This window comes from Protopterus annectens, chromosome 10.part0 (genome assembly GCF_019279795.1).
Source record: "Protopterus annectens isolate FY-2018-M chromosome 10.part0, PAN1.0, whole genome shotgun sequence".
Lineage (NCBI taxonomy): Eukaryota > Metazoa > Chordata > Ceratodontiformes > Protopteridae > Protopterus > Protopterus annectens.
The window spans coordinates 224,477,351-224,502,505 of NC_056744.1; the positions used below are offsets into that span (position 1 = coordinate 224,477,351).

Sequence of the window (25,155 nt, forward strand, 5' to 3'; positions counted from 1 at the left end):
TATAAATGCAGGCAATGAATATAGATTTACTTTTGTTAAGCTGTAGTTTGCTAACTAGTGCTTCTGCATTATTGAACAAGGGGGGTTGCTGTGGGGCTAGAGTGACATCTCTTGTGTTTTTAAACAGAACTGCTACTCTGCCACCTTTCCTGGTGTTTCAGTCTCGTCTAAGTATGTTGGACCTTGGTGGGATAACGTCATCATTTTTAGTTCCTGGTTTTAGCCAGGTTTCTGTAAGACATAGCACATCAGGTGAATAGGTGGCTAGAAGGGCATGAAGATTATGGACCTTGTTGTTAATGTTCCTGATGTTAGGTGACAGGTCAGGAGAGAGTTAGGGGACCTTGCATTTTGCCATATGTTGAAGGTGGTAGTGGGTTGGGAGCTTGTGGGAAGGGTGGGTCCATGGTTAGGGTGGATGTCTCCATCCCTCATCAGAGTAAGTTGTACCATGATTATTAGTTTCAGCACTTTACTTATTATTTTATGATAATATCTAGTTTTGCAGAAGATGGTCTGTGGTCTAGTTAGTTGTTGGTTGTTAAAAGTGGAGAGATAGGCTTGTAGTGAGCTAGGGGATGGTCTGATTCGCTCAAGGTGGGAGCAAAGATGGTGTGAGATATGGGGTGGTGAAAGCCAAGATAGGGCTGGTTTTCATAGATGGTGAGGAGATGTAGCCCAGGAAATATAACTGAGAGGAACATAATTGGTCTCATCTTGAAAGTAGTAGTAGTACTTGGTAAGGAATGTGGGTGGAGAATTAAGGAGGTTGTTGGCAGGAAGGAGTGGTGTATGGAGGTGTGGGTTATCAATGATAGGTTGTAGGAGGGGGAGTGGTTTATTGGGCCTAAATTTAGCAGTAGTGAGGGCGGGTGAGATTTGGGGCCAGGATGGGGTGCGGAGAGAGCCCGAGTGAAGCGGGGCTATACCAAGTTACAAGGATTTCCAGGGTCTCTGAGTATGCAGTCTTAAAGAATACAACTTTACAGTGTTTTTACTCCGTTCCTTTTAACGTGAGCTACAATTTACTCAATTTTACTCCATTCTTTTAAAAGTGAGCTGTGTTTTACTCAACACTGTATTAAACAAAGTTTGTAGCTTAGCCAGGCAGCTTCACTGACTGTTGGGAGAAAAGAAGCTTTAACCTGAATTTTGTACAGACATTTTATTTCTTTAGCAACTGTGAGATGACATAAGCAGAGGGAACGTGTTATAAAGGCTGTATGCGCTATAGAATGCTTATTATATTACTTATTACTTATTACAGCAGCCTGACTAAGGAGTCTAACACTGTTAAGCTATCTTTTACTATCGACCCTAGGCTAGCTCTAGATCCAGTTCAGCTAAGCATCTATTAGCACAACAGTTACACTTAAGATATAGACCTTGCAGTCCTTTTTGTTAGTGAATGACAGTGCAGGAATGTTTTCTTTTAGTTTTCAGGATATTTCTTTTCAGCACAGATTGAACCATTCGAGCTAAGGACCGGTGGGGTGGAAGGACCTGGTAAGGTACACAGAGCCAGTGAATGGATTCTATATGGAACATAGCTAACATAACAGCATGCAAACAGTATTATACATTCAGGCAAGGCATGCATTAATATTAGTAGTGCCACAGCTTCTGCATTACTTTGTACTCAATTACAACTATCAGTCAGAGCAGTAGTTTACAGCACAGGCAAGATCAGTGAATTTTACACAGCTTTTCCTATGTGGTTTTATGCTATCAGTAGTTACAGCATTAAGGCAGTACAGCTAAATCCACTTGCTAAATGCTAGGAAACATCACTTCTGTTCATGATTCTTAAACCAGCATAATAGTGTATCACAGCAAACTGTGTTGGCAAGCTTATAATATTATATTGATGACCAATCTGAAGGCTATTAATCAGAAGCACTGTTTATTGCCTGTTTCCTTAAAGTTAAAGTCTTGTATACGATTCCTATGTGCTTCAACTTGCACACTCTGTCCTCAGCACTAGTAGGGAGAATATATAGCACTAGGATCTTTTCCATCTGTGGTACCAAAATATGAAATGCCCTTCCATATGTTTTTAGAAGCAGTTCATCCTACAGACTTTTTAAATCCACACTGAAGAGTCACTTGAATAAGGAAGCTGCCTGCAAATGCTACTCAGCACTTGTTGAATTGCAGTAGTTAATTAATTATTGCCCCTCCCCCAGCACTGCTTATTCCAGGCTTTGCTGGGCTCAGCTGCATGATCTACTAGTCTTGCAGTGACTGAACCACTAGTTGTGTTGAATGTTATCAGTGTGTTATTGCTTAGGCTTTTCTGATTTTTATTTTCATTAGTCTGTTCAAATACATGAACACATAGTTCTTGGTAGAGATAGTTTAAATAGTGTTCACTGCCTCGTTTTTCATAATACATATCATTTTGTGATCCTGGAAGCCCCACAAAATTATTTCTAATGTTAAGAATAACATTTTGTCAACCAAGCTTGCTGGAGTCAGGAATTATATTATTCTCACATGTGTAATAGCTCTGTAGGTAAAATAATACCAATAATTTATTTTTTTTTGTTTGTTGACACTTAATTGTTGATCTTGGAGCTATCACCAAATCAGCTATTTGATACAAATTTTGTAATCGGATAAGTCATACATTTGCTAGCCATATTTGTTGTGTAATGTTACTCTACTGTATTCTATATCAAGTCATTCCAAAAAAGTACCTTAGGGTACAGTCTACTTATAAAACAATAATAAAATGTTCCTGGGACAGATGGTAAAAGGGTGGTTGATTAACAGCTGCATATGGCTAGCTGTACTCTGGACAAATTGTGGGACCAAACACCTCATTCTGTCAGCATTTGTGTCCATAGTTTTACAAAGGCAAATAGTATTTCTTTTACAATCTCTTTTGGAGCTTTAGAAGAAGCAGCAAGATAAAACAGGAAGGTGAGGTTAACTGTAAGTTATTCAATGCTAAATGAATATTATTCCATTTAATGATCTGTACTCTGCTTTTTTAAAGCTTACTGCTCAGGTAAAGCAAATAAATGCTGTATTTAGCAGGTACCTTTCTCAAAACCTTATGACATGGACATTAATTTTGTTTACAGGGAAGGAGTTGTTAGTGTCATTGCTACATCAGCAGATGTGTTAATGAGAGGGTGCTGATTAATGTGACATCCCATTCTTAGACATCTTCAGAACACAAGGCGGTATTTGCTTAATGGGTAGAGTGTTCCGCCATCTTCATGGAATCTCTTTCTCAGTGACTGATATGTGATGCATATGAGCAGAATACAATGGAAATGCCCTGTCCTGAAGGCCTTTGCAATTGTTCTGCAATAGAAAGTTTCTAAATGAGATGAGAAATGAGGTGTGGATGAGACTGAAGCACTGCTGATATTACACTGGTTGACTGGAAGGATTCACTGTTTGACGGTACTTAGATAACATTTTCTGGAAGATGCAGTAAATGTCAGTCTTGTGCAAGGGTCACTGCTTTGTCAGATCCCAATCAGCATATTATCCAGTGATATTTCTCAGGACTTGGATGCAGGATATTCCTATTCAGAGATGAGCTAAAATGCTGTAACCTACTTAGTGATGTTTTCACGACAAATGGCATCACCTACATTGTAAACACTCTGAGGTGGATAGATTCAGTGACTAATCTGCTGCTCTATGTGAAGCTTCCTTTAGCATCATTCATTTACTCTGACTTGTGCAGCAGAGCCATAGCCAGGTCATCTCCTGCCTTAGGAAATCTTTCTGATGTTGAGGACCAAAATAAAAAATATCTGTTCAGAACGCAGTATCAGCATTCATTTAGGAACCTCAAATGACTGCTGGCACTGCTCTCACATCTTATTGACACCTCCTGATTATGCCCCCCTAACCACTTACACCTGGAGCATCCATCCTTTTCACTCAATGCTTCGTAGAGCTCTGCACTGTAGCTTATCTGTTGGCTCATTTGTTTTGCAAGCATAAGACTGGACAGGCTTTTTCTAGAAGTTGCATGCAGACAAGGACCCCTCAGCCCCATTCACAAAATGAAAATGCTAGTTGAATGCTAAGTGGCCTGAAGTCACATGGAGGAAAGTCTGCTAGTCAGTGGTTGTCACTGAGTTATTACTGTATGAGGTATTGTTGTCAAATGATGGGAGGTTGGTATAATGATTAAGGTGTTTACCTTACAGACATAAGGTATAGGGTTTGATTCTTACATGAGGTAATTAGCTAGGCTTAAAATGGCCCACAAAGGCAGTTAGCCTAGCATCAATCTATCAATCAATGAACCTACGAATGTAAGTGGTTGCTTCAGTACTCTGTTATGGCAAATGCTAGGCTATTTCACAATTTATAAAAGAGTAAGAATTTCTGTTTCAGATAAGAACAAGACATATACTGAAGAGTGGATAAAAGACAATGAATGTTATGTCATCTCAGAAAAGTACTGATCTGACAAAGAACTGGGTAGGCCAAATATGATGAGAACTATTACATAAAATGAAGGATAGAAACATTATTTGTGGCATAGTGGTTTCCCTAGTTTAACTGATGTCATTTAGTTAAGTAATATAAAAATGGAGAAATTCAGCTTGATTTAATGTTCTTTTCAAAATGTATGTATTTTATTTCAGGAACCTGGCAGTAGGGATTGGAATTCAGAATTTTCCAGAAGGCCTAGCAGTAAGCCTTCCACTAAGGGGATCTGGAGTTTCCACCTGGAAGGCATTTTGGTATGAAACATTTTTTTCTTAAGATACTTGAAATACTGTTTCCAGTTTCGTGTGTGTGTGTGTGTGTGTGTGTGTGTGTGTGTGTGTGTATATATATATATATATATATATATATATATATATATATATATATATATATATATATTCACTTCAGAGTATAGAATCCCAAAATCTTGAAATTTCAAAACACTGAAAACTCAAAACACTGAATCTCATAATATTGAAAACACACAAGATACCAACACTGACAATATCCCAGCACAAGTACATACTAAAACACATTACCCTTCAACAATGATCCTGCTTATACTTTGAGAAAAGTCATATGGTTTGTCTTTGAATTGTTTCTGTATGTACTTGGGCTGGAATATAGTCAGTGTTGGTATCTTCTGAGTTTTCAATATTATGAGATTCATTGTTTTGAGTTTTCAGTGTTTTGAAATTGCAAGATTTTGGTCTCAATATTTTGGGTTTCAAGATTTTGGTATTCTATATGCTGAAGTGAATCCATATATATATATATATATATATATATATATATATATATATATATATATATATATATATATATATATATAAAATTGAGAGAAAGAGTGAGGGGAAGTACATGTACACAAACACATCTCTAAACAAAATTTTAATTGAAGTTTTAAGTTTTAGACACTGACTGTAGAGTACATTTAATGCCACTAGCTGTAGTTTGCAAAGTTGCCTTTCATAACATTATAGGAAGAGTGGTCTGTCTTTTTATTTATTTGCTCTCCCCATATTATAGATTACTATATCTGAACTAACTTGTAGTTTTGCTTGGAATATGGTTGGCATGCAGTTGTCTTTTTAATTTATTGTAGATTTTTTACAAGGCATTTTGTTTGTTGGATTATCAGTTTGTTTTTTTCATTCTGTTGCGTATATCTTATTAATATAATTTGCTTATTGTTTGTCTTATTTAGAGTAGCAGAAATAAAATTTGGTTCATTCTGTCTGGATGAGTTGCTTTTGCAAAGTTACTTAAGAAAATGCAATACTTGCAGCTTGTTCTGTAATGATTTTTTACACCTTTGAGGGAGATGTTATTAAAGGTACATTTAATTGCAAAAAAAATCCTTATCTCATTAAATGGTATGCTGTAACATTTCTTGAAGTTATTAGTAAATGATGTCATTGTAAGAGCAAAAGTGTCTCATCCTGATAGTCCTGAACTTACTCTACTGATATACTACTGGATAAGTGTTCATATTCTGTAAAGAAATCAACTAGATGTAAGCCTGTATAATCCTAACCCATTTAGTACCCAAGAAAAAAGCCTCAGGAATGAAGAATTCCCCATAACATCTGCTCAGGATGCGTTAGACAGTGCATAACTAGTTGACTGACCCAAAAGGATGCTGTTCTGATTCACTGTGAGATGCTGTTAGAAGCTTTGTGGAATATAGTTCAAAGAATAGACTGAATAGGATTGCTGCTTTTGTGTTAGAGAGTACTCATTTGGAATATCAGAAAAACATTTGAGTATTCTCAAATGCTTGTCCTTACAGTGTCATTATTGTCCAAGAATGACTGAACAGCATCGGCAGAATTCATATGGATTTAATTAACTGTTAAATATGGGAAACTACTCATATAAAGAGTTTATAATAGTCTTTCCTGACACCGTCTTCCCATGATACTTTTCTGGAATTTAAGAAATGCGAACTGTTAAATTGCTAGAGATTGACTATTTTAGAGAAGGAAGTCAGATTGTATCTCTGTGAAAAACAGAAAGAAAGAATTCTTACTTATGATAAATGCCATCTCAGTCAATGGGATAATATACTGCTCACTGGTAGACTCATTAAAATTGTTAAACATTTTTTTGGATAAAAACATTTGTCCTCCATTCTTAGGTTCTGACACTATCCAAGAGAGCATTTAAAATATTTTTATGAAATGCTACAAGTACTAGTCATAAATGGGGTAGGCTTTGGTTGGGAGTAACAATGAAAACAATTGACATCATAAATATAACAGAAAGCTGTTTTAAAATCAGTCTTTCCACTTCTTCATTTCCAGATTTTACATGTTTCCACAATTCAAGACTTAACAACATAGGGGGATATGTGCCTCCCTTGGTCAGTAATAATATTGCATCATCTTTAAATTTTATTTGCTTTGAGGCAGGCATTTTGGGAATTAATATTAATATTAGTTGGCTTCTAGTGTAGGCTAAACCTTAATTTAACAGAAAAGACCAGATAACTATAAATAACTATTCCAGGGATCAATTAGAAGTTACTTTTCAAGATGACTACAAGCAATATGTAAACGTCCATACACTCTTAATATTGTCTTGACGGTTTCCTCCATGACACTTTCATCTGTTCAGCTGTGCTCGTGTGTTGGTTTGTCATACTGTAATATTGTCTTAAATATCCTGGCTAGGAAAAGTGATGAACAATTCTGCAGAAAAAGTCTGTGGTGAACAATTTTGCAGAAAAAAATTATCAAAGGCATTATGATTTAGTTTTTGCTGAAGTAAAGGAAAGAATAAAATCATGATATAGACTGGAAGTCTATAAATCATTGCTGGGAGTTATTTTGGTGAATTTATTGTTAGATATGTATGTATTCAAAGTTAAATCAAAGGCCAAAAATGTACTCCTTGTACATGGAAAAGAAAATACAGGAACTACATAACAGGAGAAACACATCTGGAATCTCTGTAAATTATACTGGACAGAAATAAAACAAAAACTGATTAGTGCTGTACTCTAATACATATAGTCAGGCAAATAGGCATAATAAAATTTACATCAAGTCCAATGTGGCTGGAAATAAAACTAACATTTTTCAATGTGTAAGAAGGTCCCTAAGATGACTTAGTCTTACAAAACATTACATATAGCATCTAGCATTAACCTGGCAAACATCTTTAGTAATATTTTTTTCCTCTTCTCCACCAAAGCCACACTCAATCAAATATAAGAACTGGGTTGTTGCTAAATGTGATTTTCTGTTCACAGAAGACTATGTAAAGGATGCTGTTGTAAGGCACAGACCAAACTCTAGAAGAGGTCCTGGTCATATTCCTGGAATTTTTATCACCAAATTGACCAATGAATTACTGCCAGTTTTGGCCTATCTGTTTCAGAGTTCCCTGAAACAGGGTTATATACATCTATTGGAAGGGGTCTATATTACCAGAGAAACTCCTTTTGAGTGAATACCAAAACACTGACATGAATTGTACAAACCGTGAGAATACCGAATGCACTAAACCGCGAAATTTTAAATCTCAAACTGTCAATGTCGGCCAACCCCACCACCCGCTACATACTACCTACCCAAACAAAATAAATAAACCACATACATACACTAACCAAACCCTACTTCTAACCCTAAAGTAAAGCACCAAAACCCTACCTCTAACCCTACACTAAACCCCACATACACAACTATCTATGCACTGTCCTTAAACCCTTCCCTAACCCTAAGGTCCGTAACAACCACACACTTCCCCTACGAAAATATAAACAAACAAAATAAATAATCCACTTACATACATTTACCAAAACCCTACTAACCCTACACTAAATCTTACATACATTAACTATCTATGCACTTACCTTAACCCGTACCCTAACCCTAAGGTCCGTGACTATCACACACTTACCTTATGGAGCTATACCACAGATGGGCCAACCATGATAATTCGACATTTCCAAATTCGCTGTTTTGGACGTAATACCGGTTTGTGCAATACGTGTTGACGTTTACGGTTTCTCTTAAACGGACTTTCGCTTTCATAATAGGGAACCATTGGAAGCATGCATTTAATATACCAGTCCATAAAGGAGGAGATTAGCATCAACTTTCAAAGTTTCATCCAGCAAATCCTACTTCAGTCAATAGTAAATGTTTTGAATGTGAACTTTTATGAATTATTCCATCAGTCAGCCATATAAAAACTTGACATCAGAGTGCATGGATTGTTTAACTCAAGATCATGCGTGTATAACCTCACTCATTTTATACCAGTATTAATGATGCTGTACTTAAGGGTTTTCTAGCTGATGTAGTTTATTTAAAAGCATGCACTATACCACACAAAGCAATAATAAAAGGCATTATGGTTTAGTTTTTGCTGAAGTAATGGAAAAAATAAAATTATGATATAGAATGGAAGTCTATAAACCAAACTGTATAACTGCTTTCATAGGTTCATAGGTAGTACATACTAGGCTATCTGCCCGAGGGCATTTGTAAGCCTAGCCAGAGTGTGTCGGCTTTCGCCGCCCCATTGATTAACTGATCCTTTGTCAAGCAGAGCCAATGAATTCATCCCAGGGGTATGTTTTCTGTTACCCATCCACTCGTCAAGGTTTCTCTTGAAGTGTTAGTGAGGGTCTCTGCCCTGATGTAATTTAGAATTTTGTTCCAAAGCATGGGGAGTCTCTGTGACAGGAATCTATCCCTCCAGCATGTTCTGTTAATTGTTGTGGCGAGGTGTAGCTCACTAGAGTGCGTGGCCCGCAGTGACTTGGATTTCTTTAGGTGGAGCATGTCCATCAATTCTGAGTTGGACATGGCTTTGTAAGTCAGGCAGAGATCACCTCTGAGTAAGCAATATGCCACTGAGTACAGCCGGAGTTTTTTCAGTCGGGCTGCATAGGACAATTGTTTGAGACCAGTAATCCTCTTGGTGAGGTACTTTTTTGGTCTTTCCAGCTGTTGGAAGTGTCTTGTGAGGTACATCCCAAATGGGGCATTAGACTCTATGATGGGTCTAATGAGTGACGAGTAGAGGGGCACTATAACCTCTTTATTTCTAGATGCGAACCCTTTAGTAATTAGATGGGCCACATAGAAGGATTTCCTAACTACTTTGGCAATATGATTGTCAAATGAGATATTATTATCTACCTGGGTCCCCAGATCTCTTATTACCTCTTCTGTATTAAGGGGGCTGCCACCTATGTGGTAATTTGTGGGTGTTTTGTTTTTCCCAAACGGGATGACTATGCATTTTTTGGCATTTATCTTGAAGCCATGACTTTGACACCAGGTGTCCGTCTCAGTAAGGCCCTTTTGGAGGATGTCCGTGTCCGCCGGAGAGTCAATTATGGCTCCCAATTTGCAGTCATTGGCAAACTTGGTTAGCCATAGTCCTCCTGTGTTTGCCTGTACTTCTGAGAAGTATATGCCGAACAGTAGGGGTCCCAGGACCGAGCCTTGCTGGACACCACTTTTGACTGGTTTAGAGTCAGATCTGGAGCCCGCTATTCTTACCATTTGAGTTCTGTCTGTAAGCCAGTTGGCAACCCATCTCGTGACGTAGGGGTTTATGTTCAGGCTGGTGTGTTTTTCTGTAATACCCAAGTGGGGAATGGTGTTGAAAGCCTTGGCGAGGTCAATGTAGGCTGTGTGAACCACCTTTCCCTCGTCTATGGCCTTGGTGACTGTCTCGAAGAAGTCATCCAGGTTTAGTAGGCATGATTTGCCCTTAACAAAGCCGAACTGGGTCGGGTCAAGTGTTTGGAGGTTCCCAATGTCTTTGTTAATGAGTTCCATGATGATGTGCTCCATAGCCTTGCAGACCAGGGTAGTCAGGCATATGGGGCGATAGTTACCAGGGTCAGTTGTGGCCCCTCCTTTGTGGAGAGGAATAACCGTTGCTGTGCGCCTTTCTATGGGTACATAGCCTGTGGAGAGGCTGAGGTTGAACAGCGTGTTTAGGTGGGGGTTAGTTTGTTCTGTAGTTCATGCAAGACGCAGCCTGGGACACCATCTGGTCCCACTGACGCTGTGTTTTTGGCTTTTGAAAGGGCTGTTTTCACCTGTGCGTCTGTGATTTTTAGGACACTACACTTTTCCGGTATTGTTGTGGGCCCTTTTGGAGGTGAGAGGGGGGTGAAGTTTGCATTGAATCTATCTGCCAGGATGTTCGCCATATCAGTAGGTTCAGTATATTTTGTGCTATTTTGCACTAGTTCAGTGCATATCTGTGAGTTGCCACTTTGATTCTTAACATAGCTAAAGAAGGCTTTGTGGTTATCTTTTGAATCCTTGGCTATTTTTCTTTCAAAGTTAGCCTTGGATGATTTCATGAGGGACCTCAGTTTCTTACTGATACTGATCAAGGGATGTCTTTTCTTCTTGGGATTTGCTTTTTTTTCTAAATTAGTTTCCTCCTTCTATTGTATAGACTGTTTATTGCAGGGGTCCATCAAACTGGTTTCCTTCTCTTAGAGGAGTGAGTCTTGGTTTTGCTAGGGATGGCACGATCCATGCATCCTTGTAGGTGCTCATAGAGTGCATTTGTAAAGGTTTCTGCATCTTGGGCAGTGTTATCCTTCAACGTGTGGGCTATGAAACTTACCACCTCTGTCTTAAGTAAGGTGAAGTTTGCTATAGAAAAGTTTTTTACTGTGGTTTCCTTAGTTGGGGGTGGTGGTGGGGTGTGGACATCCAGAGTGATTAGTTTATGGTCTGATCTAACCACTGATGGGTTGACCTCCGGTGTGGCACACCTGTCGCCCATGTTGGTGATGACCAGGTCCAGTATGTTTTCACCTCTGGTAGGGGAGTTTACCAGCTGATCCAGGGCATTTGAGTTGATGAATTCCAGGAAGTGCTGGGCCTGGGAATTTGTACTCGAGTAGTTTTCCCAGTGAATGGTAGGGTAGTTGAAATCGACCAATATCAGGGTGTTTGGTAGGACCTTCATGTTCTCCAGTGTCTCCAGAAAGGTGGAGTGGTGGTCCTGGGTCATGGAGGGTGATCTGTAGCAGGCCACAATTTGCATTGCAGATTTGCCCGATGTTAGTTGCACATGGATGATCTCAGAGCTATCATGCTGTGCCACTAACCTGGAGGTGTAGGTATCCTTGATGAATATGGATACACCCCCACCTTTTGTGTTTCGGTCCGTGTTCTGTGGCTGAAACGTGTGGTAGGAGTTGTAGCCCGGTAGTGATGGGGTGCTCTCTGGTGCCTTGAACCAGGATTCAGTTACTGCACAGATGTCAACGTTCTCCATACTGAGGAGTGCTTCGAGCACGTGCATTTTGAGAATTAAACTCCTGGCATTGAGTAGCATAACCCCCAGTTTTTTGTTAATTGTGCTGTTTATGGAGGTGGGTTTCACTTTTGAGCCTTGCCTATAAAAGGCACTATGGGGGCAGCAAGAGTCTTGGCCAGTATTCAAAAGCCTAGGGGTGACAGGTGCAAGCCGTCTCTTGCGAAGCAATGCAGCTTGTTGAGCATGTCGTCCCAGGCTGACAGACACTGGATCCCCTTTGAATGACACCAGAAGCTTAGCCAATTGTTGAAATTGATAATTTTTTTCTTTATACTGAGGTATCATTCTTGGTGAGGTCAGCATACTACTCAGGGTCAGGGTCATACAAGCCTGGGCTACATGATCAGAGAGCTCTTCCATGTCTCTCTTCATGTAGTCCAGGGAGGTACATTTAAGGTCATTTGCACCAACATGAACAATGACAGAGTCATATTTGTACTTGTTCTGGAGTGACCTGAGTGCTTGTGTTATGTGGTGGATTCTGGCTCCTGACAGGCAGCTAACAGTAACCTTCTGCTTGTCCAGCCTAGTGAGTGGGACGTCAGTGTGCCTGACTATAGAGTCACCTATTACTAGTGTGTTAGGTATGTTATTTCACCTTAAGGGCTGTGATGGTGCGGCACACTGATTTTGCGTTTTATGTGTTGTCTGGTTTGTGACGGGAAGTGAAGGTTGTTTGGATGTCTGCTTTGGAGGTCTCTGATGCTTTTGCAGGTTTTTATTTAGAGCCTTCGAGTATGATTTTGTGTATTTATGTGTATTTTTTGCCACTGCTGTTTTAGTAGGTCTGTGTGTGGCTGGAGTTGTGGTGCAAGTGTTAACCTTCTCCTCTTGACTGTCTGTTCCAGTCTTGGGTGGAAACAGCTTAGCTTCCAGTTTGGCTGTATAATTGCATCTCTCGCATATGTTAGTGTTTTGTGGTAGGAGGAGAGAGGGTTATCTGTGTACATGAGGCAGTTATAACATTGCCTCAGGATACCTAGATTGACCAGCTGGACTGGAGAGTGCACCTGAAGTTGCCCTTTGGTCATGCCTGAATAGTAGGGTGAGCTGCTTAGTCGCTTGGTTGGTGAGGGGTGAATAAAGAGCCTTGCCCTGCTGGGCAATCAGTGTCAGGGTATATTAGTGCTTACTAAGGTCTGAGCAAGTGCTGGGCTGTAAGATGCTTTTTGAGTGCTTAGGTTGAGAATTAGACTAGTTTCAAGGGAAAAACTGAAAAGGAGACTTAGTGGAGCCGGTTAATTTAACCGTAGCTAACCGGCACTGCCCGGTGCGCAAAACCGTGCAAACGCGGTTTTTCTAGTAGGGAAATGAAAGAGATAGAAATTAGCCCAAAATGGCCAATAAACTACTAACTTCTGGGCTGGAACCACTCCTCCAGGGACAGATAGATTGCTCAAGGCTCCCCTCTCTCACAGGTGAACAGAGAAACTTTCTTCTATCCAAGTAAGGTATGGGCAACTCAGAAACTAGTATCACAGCCCTGAATTCAGCACTAGCCTGAAAACTGGACTATACTAGCTTAGAAAGGCGGGAAACAAGGATTTTTTTTTTTGTTTTTTTTGAAAAGATAAGGTAAAAACAGTAATAAAATACACTTAAAACAGCTTTAAACGACTACAAACGATCAGAAAAGGCTATCGCACTTTAGTGTGTAGCCTACAACAGTTAAACAAATTTTTTAAACATAAAATGACTTTTTAAAAGTGTAGGCAGTCAAATAAGTACAATATGTGAAGAAAACAAGCTTTTAAATCACAATAAAAGCTGGAAAATATGCGTTTAGGCGGAAAACAGTTAAGTACAGCAAGAAAGTACAGAAAACTGATAGTTAATCACTCCAAAGTCTCTCTCCTAAGCTAGAAGGCTTGTATCAGTTTAAGGCTTTCTAGTGCTACCAGTAGGACAGTTACAGGAAAGATGGGAAACAAGCGCAGATGTGGTCTTTTAAACCAGAAAGTTGAAAGAGACGGACAAACTGTCCAAATGGTCAATAAACTACAATTTCTGGGCCAAGAACCTCTCCTTTCATGGTAGACAGGCTACTTAGTGCTTACGACTCCCACTGATAAGCTAGAAGGCTTTCCTCCAACACAGAAAGGCTTGCAGGGCTCAGAAGCTTACCAACAGTCCTGGATACAGCAACTCTGTATCTGGACTAGGCTAGTTACAGGAAAGGTGGGAAACAAGCGCAAGTACGGCTTTTAAACCAGAACGTTGAAAGAGATGGAAAAAATGCCCAAACAGCCAATAGCTACAATTTCTGGGCCAGGAACCACTCCTCTTGTGGTAGATAGGCTACCTAATGCTTACCACTCCCACTGATAAGCTAGAAGGCTTCCCTCCAACACAGAAAGGCTTGAGGGGCTCAGAAGCTTACAAAGAGTCCTGGAATACAGCAAATCTGTACCTGGACTAGACTAGTTACAGGAAAGGCGGGGAACAAATACAAACATAGGCATTTAAGCCAGCAAGTTGAAAGAGATGGAAAATTGCCCAAACAGCCAAATAAACTACAATTTCTGGGCCAAAACTCACTCTTCTCGTGAAGGATAGACTACCTAGTGCTTACCACTCCCACTGATAAGCTAGAAAGCTTTCCTCCAACACAGAAAGGCTAGAGGGCTCAGAAGCTTACTAACAATCCTGGATACAGCAAATGTACCACTTATATAAGGCAAAACAGGATGTTAGTGATGAGCTGAAACTACCCCCCACTTCTATCAATGGCTACACAGAAATTCTAAAAAGTACTCTGTAGAGAGACAGCCACAACTTCAGTTGAGTTAATATTCAGTGAAAAACACAAATAGATAAATTAAATACAATACTATATGCAAAAGAGCTGATAAAAGTGTACTTAAATTCACTTATACGTCCAGCTGATTTTAGGTAGATGTTAGCCGGCCAAAGCTCTGATATTAAGCAGAGATAACTCAAAATGTACCACTTATATAAGGCAAGACAGGATGTTAGTGATGAGATGAAACTACCCCCACTGCTATCAATGGCTACACAGAAATTCTAAAAAGTACACTGTATAGAGACAGCCACAACTTCAGTTGAGTTAATATTCAGTGAAAAACAAAAATAAATAAATTAAATACAATACTATATGCAAAAGAGCAGATAAAAATGTACTTAAATTCACTTATACGTCCAGGTGATTTCAGGTAGATGTTAGCCGGCCAAAGCTCTGATATTAAGCAGAGATAACTCAAAATGTACCACTTATATAAGGCAAGACAGGATGTTAGTGATGAGCTGAAACTACCCCCACTGCTATCAATGGCTACACAGAAATTCTAAAACGTACGCTGTAGAGAGACAGCCACAACTTTAACTGAGTTAATATTCAGTGAAAAACACAAATACATTTAATACAATACTATATGAAAAAGAGCAGATAAAAGTGTACTTAAATTCACTTATATGTCCAGCTGATTTCAGGTAGATGTTAGCCGGCCAAAGCTCTGATATTAAGCAGTAGGCTACATATAACATCTTTATTGACATGGATGTCTGAAAAGTTAGCTACTGGTGTATTTAGAGTTAAAAATAATAAAAATCTCATATGAGCCAAAGCAGATTGCTTTTGTAGTTCCTCAGGAATCCAAGTTCATTTCTGTAATATGTATCCTACTGAAAGTAGTTATACAGTTTGGTGTTCCACATAAGATAAAGGCAAATTGGGTTCCATAGTTATATCTGCTGGAGACTCAAGGGCACTACAAAAGTTTATAGCTAAGCTTTACAAATGGAAAGAATTGGTAGTCTTAGTATAAAATACTTCTGCAATGCATTTTGAGGAAAATAATCGTAAATATCCCTGTCCTTCTAATGAGCTGATTTGTGAGCAGCTAATGATCTACAGAGTTAGGTAATGTTGCTTAGTGAAGTGTGACTCTTGATGACCTCAATGACTTTAACATACCATACTCAAACCCAAGAATATACCTGGTGGCTAGAGAATAACTCAGGCTCAAACGTTGTACCTTGGGTGCAGCTAGCAAGAGCCTGAATTCCCTACCCACCACCACATGTGTAAACTATTCAGATTTTTACCTCATATTTTTGTTCTGTTCCTCATAAAATATGTGGTTTTCTAGATTTTGAATTCACTAAATAATATCAGGCATTTGAATTTTAGACTTCATGTTATTCAGAAAGTACATGATAAAACAAAACATTTTATTCTAGCAAATTTCTAAGTTTATAAGATCAATATTTGAAATTTGTCCCTATTTTTTGGGGTGTATTCCCCAATTATTGGCTTTGTCCAGGTTTTTTGTGCTAAGAGGTTGAGAACTATGGTGAGAACTGAATTCACTGAATATGTTTGGGGGCTGCATTCCCCATTATTGGCTTTGTCTAGATGTTTTGTGCTAAAAGGTTGAGAGCTGTAGTGAGAACTGAATTCATTAAATGATAGCCATTTAAGTTTCAGTCTTCCTGTGTTTCAAGAAGCAGCTGATTTGGGGGTGGAGCCTGAATGGCTAAATGAAAGCGGGAGTATTTTAGAGCTCCATATAACTAGTTAAATAAGACAGGAAAAAATATTCTTTTTTTTTTCTTCAAAGTATAAAATGGGTTAGGAGGGTGGCCTAATGGTTAAGGTGTTTGCCTCACAAACACAAGGTGCAGGGTTTGAGTCTCACAAGGGATAATTGGCTAGGCTTACAATGGCTCTCAAGGGCAGTTAGCTTTGTACTAACCTGTGAACCTATTATAGATAAAGGACTAATTTACATAATTAGAAACTTTGGTGAAGTTTTACAAATAATTTCCTGTCAAAACGCTTGGAGATATATTCACTTGTTAAAATGAGCAACTCAAGGAATTCTCACCAGGATGCTGCCTTAAAGAAGGAACTACAACAGATGACATCTACCCTGCAGGAGTTGTCTTTGAAGATGGATGATTTTAAAAAGAACCTAGAAAATCTTAAAACAAGAGGTCAAAAACAGGCTGACACCCTCAAGGAAATGCTACAACAACACTAGACAAGGATAACAGGAATAGAGGTTTCTCTGAATGACTTATAAAGCAGACTTAAGGAAGAGGATGAACAGAAAAAAACTGCTTCTTAAACAAAACACTTGGTTAGGTAATAAAGTAGTTGACTTGGAAAATAGGGAGAGGAGAAATAACATCAGGACTTTCGGATTACCTGAAAACACAGAAGGTGAGGATATTATTTTCTTTTTATCAAGCTGGATCCCTGACTTTTTAAATTTAAAAGAAGGACTTTCCTTTGGCATTGAAAGGGCACACAGAGCTCTTGGGAAACCTGTCACTAACTCAAACTCTCCTCCTAGGTCAATAATTATCAAATTTCTTTCATACTTGGACAAGGAACTGATATTAAGATCTGCTTGGAGGAAGGCACCTCTAAAATATAAACAGAGCCTGATAAGATTTGATAACGACTATTCATCTAGAATAATGGAACAAAGAAAAAAGCGTGGCTAATGATAAAGTTTCTGAAACAAAATAACATCAAGGCACAACTTGCATATCCAGCTAAGATAAGAATACTGTATGCCAATGAGATGAGGACTTTTATTGACTTAGAGGAAGCCTCTTCATTTATTAAAACTAATAATGTGATTACTTTACCAGAAGATATGGATTGGATGTCACCTTCTCTCAAGAGAACAAAAGAAACAAATGTCTGGACAGACGTCAAAAAGAAGAAGCATAAGACTGATACTGTTACAGCCAAATCTCTCAGAGCATCTACTATGATATAATTTGTTTTAACATTACTTTAAAGGACCAATTTTACTGCTTGGAATTTTAAAACAAAGGTAACTAATTACTGGAATCTTTGTCTATATTTTTTGAAAATAGATGACACATGAGAGTTTTCACTGTACCTCAGGTATGTAAAACAGGGTACTTTTCTTTCACAGAAGGTTATATAGCACATAAAATATTTATACTGTAAATCAACATACATAGTATATGTGTATTTCTCTTAATTTTCTCTTTTCTTTCTCTCTTTTCTCATTATTTATTTTAACTGCATATTGTCTCCCTTTCTAAATTCTCTATTTACTATAATAATATAGTCTGTATATATTTAATAACTCACTATCTATACATAGATAAATAATAGTCTAAAATAATCTGGTTTTAAGATAGACTAATTGGAATAGTGAACTTAATTAATTGTTATTACAATATTTATTAGATTAATGATAGTCACTGTTATGCTTACTGGGATTGGGGTCATGTTCGTGATTAACTCTGAAATGTTCCATTCATGTACATATGTCCTTTGAATTATTTCCTTTTAGTATTAACAAATATATTAAAAAAAAAAGGAAAAAATGTACTGTTGGTTAAGAGAAGTGAAGCTTTCTTCACATTCTATTTGCGTTGCCATAGCAACAGTAAAATTTGCTGCAGTTTCTAAGGACACTGTGAACCTGCAAAGTGCATTTAGCCTCACAGATAACAAATAATAAGAAAAAGTAATGTTGTTTAGTTATTAAAATGAAAAACAACCTAAGCAAGGTAAAATAAATACATAATAGGACTATTTGTAAATATTTTATGATTTATCCTCATAGGATTACATATTCCTGGAAACACAACTGAAATGTTTCCAAACTACATGTCCACTTAAATATAGCTACTTGATTAAAAAGTATTTCTCAGTTTAACATGCTTATTCCACAAGCTGTCTGCACTGTAAAAGTTACATTTTATATGTTACTTGAAATTGACAGTCTCTAGAGCACACGAAAAGGTACATATTACTTTTTGCAACATGTTATCATACATTATTTAAGAAATCATGGTATAATTGCAGTTGTTTCACACTCTGTACAAACTCACTTGGCAACTGATAGCTATTCATTTAAAATATCATTTTAAATATTAAATGTGCTGTTGAAATGCTGTTGACATTTTGACAAAATATAATCTGAACTGTAAAATGAATGACTTGAAAGAAGTGAAGTAATGCATAGATTTCAAAGACAGTTCCTGACACTACAGTGTAAGTAAAAATGTATATTCACAAGGAAGTATTGAAATGTTTTAATCTTCCAGTTAAAATCGCTTACTGTCAACATTTTGCGATATCAGAAAGTTTGAAGAGCTAGAAACTTACTATTATTTGTCTTTATAATGATTATTAGACAGATGTTAGACTTTGCTTTGTTTAATGAAATATGACACATGTTTATGAGGAAAAGTGGACTCATTTACTCACATTGGACTACACATTCATGGAAACTCAACTGAAATGTCCCCAAATTATTTGTGAACTTAAATGAAACTGCCTGATTAATAAGCATAACTTACTTTAACAACCTGAATCCATAAGCTATCTGCTCTATATATGCTACATTGTATATGTCACTATACTGGGAGGAAACTTTAATTGTACCGTAGAAGCTTCTGAAACCACCAAGAAGTCTTTTCGTATAGCAACTAAAAGATGGATTGATTCATTTCATTTAATAGACACTTTTAAAGTAAAAGATAATAAATCCTTATTATTTTCCCATAAAGCCCATAGATTTGGAACACAAACCAGAATAGACAAATTATTAGTAGTTCAAGATTTACAAACAAAAATCCTCAACTTCACAATAGTTCTATGCCCCTTCTCAGATCATGACCCTCTGATAATGAAGCTCCAACTAGAGTTTAAACCTTTAATCCTGTCAACTAGAATTCCATCATATATCACAAAAATTCAAGAATTCAGACCCTGGATGTTGTCAGAACTACAATTATTTTTTGAAATTAATAATACAACAGAAATCAGTAGAGTCATGGTTTGGGACTCATTAAAAGCGTATTTATTTGGTAAGACCCTTAAGCTGGTACAAAAACAAAATTAGAGCGTGGGAATCAGAATCATTAGACTTGCAAACCAGACTCTTGACAGCAAAATCTAAAAAAAAAATCAGAATTGTCCAGAAGTCAAAAAGAAATAGAGGAATTAAATAAAAAAAAAATAAAATTCCAACACACAAAACTTGTCTAGCCTTGGAAAAATTAAAAATACACTCATTAGACACCTCCCCCAGATATCTACATAACTTATCTATAAGAATTAAAATACAATCTAAAGCAAATAACATTAGTAGTATATATCATGAAAAGAAAGGGGAAAAAAGTATCAGATATAGGAGACATCCTTGAAGCATTTCAGTTTCATTATATGGAACACTTCAAAAAAGAAGATTTAGATACCAACCAAATAAACGTAGACACAAGAATTAAAATACAATCTAAAGCAAATAACATTAGTAGTATATATATCATGAAAAGAAAGGGAAAAAAAGTATCAGATATAGGAGACATCCTTGAAGCATTTCAGTTCCATTATATGGAACACTTCAAAAAAGAAGATTTAGATACCAACCAAATAAACTTAGATGCAAACCTTATCAATATAAAAAAAAAATCCAGAAAACGTAAAACTAGACCTACAAAAACCTATATCCTACAAAGAAATTGTTGACAAGATAAAAGAAAGTAAATCTAACAAAGCTCCAGGGATAGATGGTATAATTACAGAGATTTACAAACTCTTCCTTTCAACAGTAATCTCCCTTTTTCATAAAACTTTGCTAGAAGTCCAGTCAGAAGCAAAAATACCACCTTCATGGAAACATTCTCTCATAACACCAATTCTAAAAGATAATAAACCATCAGACCTTTGCACCTCATACAGACCTATATCATTACTGAATAATGATTACAAAATATTCATGTCAATCCTAGCTAACAGAATGAAAACCCCACTTTCAAAGACTATTAATAATGATCAAACTGGATTTTTATAACAGGCACACACATGATAATATTAAAAGGATACTTACTCTCATAGATTATGTGAATAAAGAAGATAGAGAAACACTTGTAATTGGATTAGATATAGAAAAAGCCTTCAATCCCCTCAACTGGGAATATCTATTTAAAACTTTAGCATTATTTGAATTTCCTACTCCCTTCATCTTATTACTAAAAAACATATATATAAATAACTTAGCCTACATTAAATTAGGTCCTTTCACCTCAGAATCTATCCATATAATGAAAGGTACTAAACAAGGATGCCCCCTTTCTCCTATTTTATTTGCTTTGGCTATAGAAATGCTTGCAGAAATAATACGCAATAATCCAAGAATAAAAGGAATAGAAGTCTATGAACAGTACATATCTAAAATAATGCTTTTTCCTGATATTTTATTAACCCTATCAAACTCCAGAGAATCATTAGGAGAGCTAGAAGAAGTAATGGAGAAATTTTATAAGATTTCAGGTCTACACTTTAATAGATCAAAATCAAAATTTCTATTTTTAAAGAAGAAAAAAGAACTATAAGTTACAGATAAATCCAGCATAGGAAAACAAGAACTTACACTAAATTATTTAGGAATAGTGTTATGCAAAAATGTAAACAAAACAATATACGGGCATTCCATCGTTGAAGGTTGTGCATTAGTCCTGGCAAGCCAGCACGTAAAACTGTACTGCCAATCATTAGTGGACCGGAGTTCCGCTGTGGCAATCCCTAACCAGGAAAAGCCAAAAGACACAAACAAACAATAAACGAAACAATATTAATAAATTATAAAAACATTATTGAAACAAATATATATATATATATATATATATATATATATATATATATATATAGAAAAGTGGAACAAAATTATATTAACTTTTGAAGACAGATTGCAATTAGTAAAAATGGTCTTATTGCCAAAAATACTGTATGTAGCATTAGCAATACAATTAATTCTTGAAAGATGCATTCTTAAAGAAATAAACTCATGTTTAATAAAATTTTTATGGTGTCCCAGAAAAAATAGAGTAGCTATAACTCATCACATTAGACCCTGGAAACAAGGAGGATTGAACTTCCCAGAAATAGAAACATATATAAAAGCATCTATGCTTAAAACTACAATAGACTGGATAAACCCTAATTATTTTGCCAACTGGAAAAAATTAACGGCTATATTAACAAATGAATTTAATCTGTTAAAAAAAAATTTTATAGTAGACAAATCAAACAAACCCTGGTACATACTATGCATAAGTATACAATATAATATAACAAAACCTTCTAAAACAACACTGATTAATCATTACATGAATTTCATTAGGAAACTTATCAATGCAAACATAGATCTAAAACTTTGGTTTGACCTTTTAACCCCATTTACCATCACTAAGAACTTTCCTCACAAAATATGTAGGGAAACTATAAGCTCCTGGGAACAGAATGGATTCTTATGCTGGTTTTGATGTGTAAATAAATTAAATGTTTTAGATATACATATGATAAAAAACTGCTTACAATATTCCAACACAGGACTGGTTAACCTTACAAAGCATTCTAATGTACACTCAAGATTTATGCAGATTAATTAATAATTCCTCATTTAAAGATATTCCAGATCTAATAAGTTTTCTGTATGAATTTATATATAATAGTTGTGAAAAGAAAAACTCCATTTCAAATCTATATGAAGAGTTAATAATATATAAAATAATTCCCAAACCATCGTACTGGCAGTTCTTAACAAAAGGTCAGTCATTGCAGTTAACAGAAGAAATTAAAACTAACATCTATCAGTTAATTACACCTGTAACACACAGTACTGGATAATATTTAACTGGAAATACTTACATAAAGCATGTTTAACACCAGATAAAATTAAAAAGATCAGTACTACTACAAATGTTTTTGCTGGAGGTGTGAAAAGTCAAATAAAGCAGACTGGATTCATATTTTTTATGAATGTAATAAAATTAAATCATATTGGAATGGAATCAATCGTTTTTACAAGCTTTAATGAACCCTTTACCTTAGCTAAAGCATTGATTATACTAAATGTAAATGAAGGTCCTTACCTGAATAAGACAAATATGTATTTGTTATGGACAATACTTGCTATATCTAGGAAATGCTAAACCAGAAGGTGGAATTCATATACACCCCAGACCTTGGAAGAATTCTACACTTTACTGAAGACAACTGCATCGATGGAAATAACAATCAAAGAACTATGAATCTACCCCAGGCCATTGGTAAATAATCCTTGAAAGAAAGTTGTATCTTTGTTGGACACACTGCAATAATCAATATTGTATCTCTGATAACTGATCTGTTAATTCTATATTTAATAACATACAGTGTATATAATTGAAAGTCAGGCTATTGTAAATAGTGTATATAGTTTAAAATGATATTTAAAAATATTATGTAAATGTTATTTTAATTGAAAATAAAAATATTTTGAGGAAAAAAAAACAAAAAAGCTGATTTGGCATAGTGGTATGTTGCTCTGACTGTAGTGCACAGGGTCCTGGGTTCAAGACTTGGTAGTGAAATGCATGGTGGTAACACAGCATTTTATTCTACCAACTTTCCAAGATTATGCAAGCAGTGTTTAAAATGTGTCCCTGGGTTTTGGTCTTTTGTCCACCCCCAAATAAATGTTGCCTTTTTCCAGAGTTCTTGTGCTGCAAAGTTGAGAGATGCAGTTGAGCTTCGAGTGGATTTTACAAGGAGCTGAGAGCTTCAGGAGAAGAGAAGTTTGGTGCTCCTTATGCTGAGTCTGCTTGCATTGTTAATAGCACAACAGGTACTGTATTTGCTTCTGATGCAGAAGGCTGTGGGTTGTACTCCCACAGTATGTGTATGCATTGCTGATACTGTACTTTTAAAGTGGGTGGATGCTGCAGTCCTGAGAATGTCCTCTTTGGCAAAGATACCTAGTAACTATGAACCTGTTATCAGTTTGCCATCCATTCCCTATTGCAATATTACTAGCTTATCATTTTTTTAATGTAACATTGGCAATTTATTCCTCAAGGGCAACAGGCACTTTATTTGTAGATGAAACAATGAAATATAAAGTTGTTTGCTGCTAGCAGCAACCTTGTTATTAGTTACAGATTTCTTTAATGTGGAAATAATTAGATGACATTTACTTCTGCAGAGATTGTGCATATTTACTGATACTGGTGGACCGTAGAAGTTTGAGTAGACTTTTATGATGGAAATGTTCTGAACTGGGCAGTTTTGTCATTATTAGTGCATGCATTTTATTTCATTGTTTATTGGAAAAATGTTCAAAACAATAAATTTAAAACACCATCTAACAACTGTACTGTATTATACAAGAAATATAATTTAATACAATCAGGAAGGTGTATCAAAGAACACATGTATGTTTTGTGTGCAAGGGACCTGTGATTTGAAGTTAATCTTTATCTGCCACTGGCCAGATGTATTTTCTTTGAATGTGGGTTTCAATGCTGTTTCAGTGAATGTGAGTTTCAAGGGCAGAGAAGTTTTAATGCTAAATCTGTTTTCATTGTGAGACTGCGTTGCTTTGTTTAGCAGATGTCTGTTAGTGTTTGTGCTGTAAAATGTAAAGTAAAACTTAAATGAAATCCAAATCATCATAGAAGTAAAGCAGTATGCACATTACAGTGTTTATGGTAAATGGGGTGAAATAGCCAAGTAATGGGACATTGGAATGACTGAGGAGGGAGGCTCCATTCGACCATGATTTTGTGAGGGAGGAAGGGAGGCAAACTCAAAGACAGCCCCGGCTGAACTATACCTCTCAACTGTCCAGAGTTTCACAGAATTAATAGATTTTTGCTTCTTATTTTTGTTTTGTTCCTCATCAAATTTGTGGTTTTCTGGCAAATTATGTAGGAATGAAGTCACTAAATAATGACAGACATTGACTTTCAGACTTCATATCTTTCAGAAAAATGCATGCTAAAACAAGACCTGTTATTCTATCAACTGTCTAAGTTTATACAAGAGCATTTTTTAGTACTGTTTGTATGTTCCCCTAATGTATTTGGCCTTGTCCAGATTTCCTGCATTAAGAGGTCGAGAGGCACATCCAAATAAATTGCTTTATAGAATTAGGTTTATCCAAACCTCTCAACTGTCCCCGATTTTGGCTCAAAATGTTGCTCTCCCCCTAATAATCCCTCTGTAAAATGGCAATTTTGGACGAAAACGTGGAGGGTTTACAATTAATAAATAATTGTAATGATCAGAGTTATAGATTACTTTTATTTCAGAAATGCATGTAGATTCTCTTATTTTGTCAGCTGCTCAACTTAACAGAACTAATATTAAAAAGTGTCCTTTCTTTGACAGGTTCCCAGCTTTATTGTGTGGCTAATTTATATTTTTGCATCACATTTTTGGTCCGTTTTTCATAAAATTGTATTTTTCTGGCAAATTAGTGGCAAATCATTAAAGATTGAAGCTAGAAAATAATGACAGATGTTTGAGTTTCAGATTTCATACCCTTCGGAAAATTCATACTAATGCAAGACTTACTATTCTGTTATCTTTTT

At 36.5% G+C, this 25,155-nt stretch overlaps 1 protein-coding gene across 2 annotated transcripts in view; it reads left to right on the plus strand.

The window, feature by feature from the left end:
* Positions 1 to 25,155, plus strand: part of SLC39A11 (solute carrier family 39 member 11) — a 4,193,139-nt gene that overhangs the window by 4,110,139 nt on the left and 57,845 nt on the right. For both annotated transcript variants that reach the window (XM_044085146.1, XM_044085147.1), the window contains exon 8: positions 4,623 to 4,721. In XM_044085146.1, coding sequence (XP_043941081.1) covers positions 4,623 to 4,721 — 99 coding nt within the window. The remainder of the gene's footprint in view (positions 1 to 4,622; positions 4,722 to 25,155) is intronic.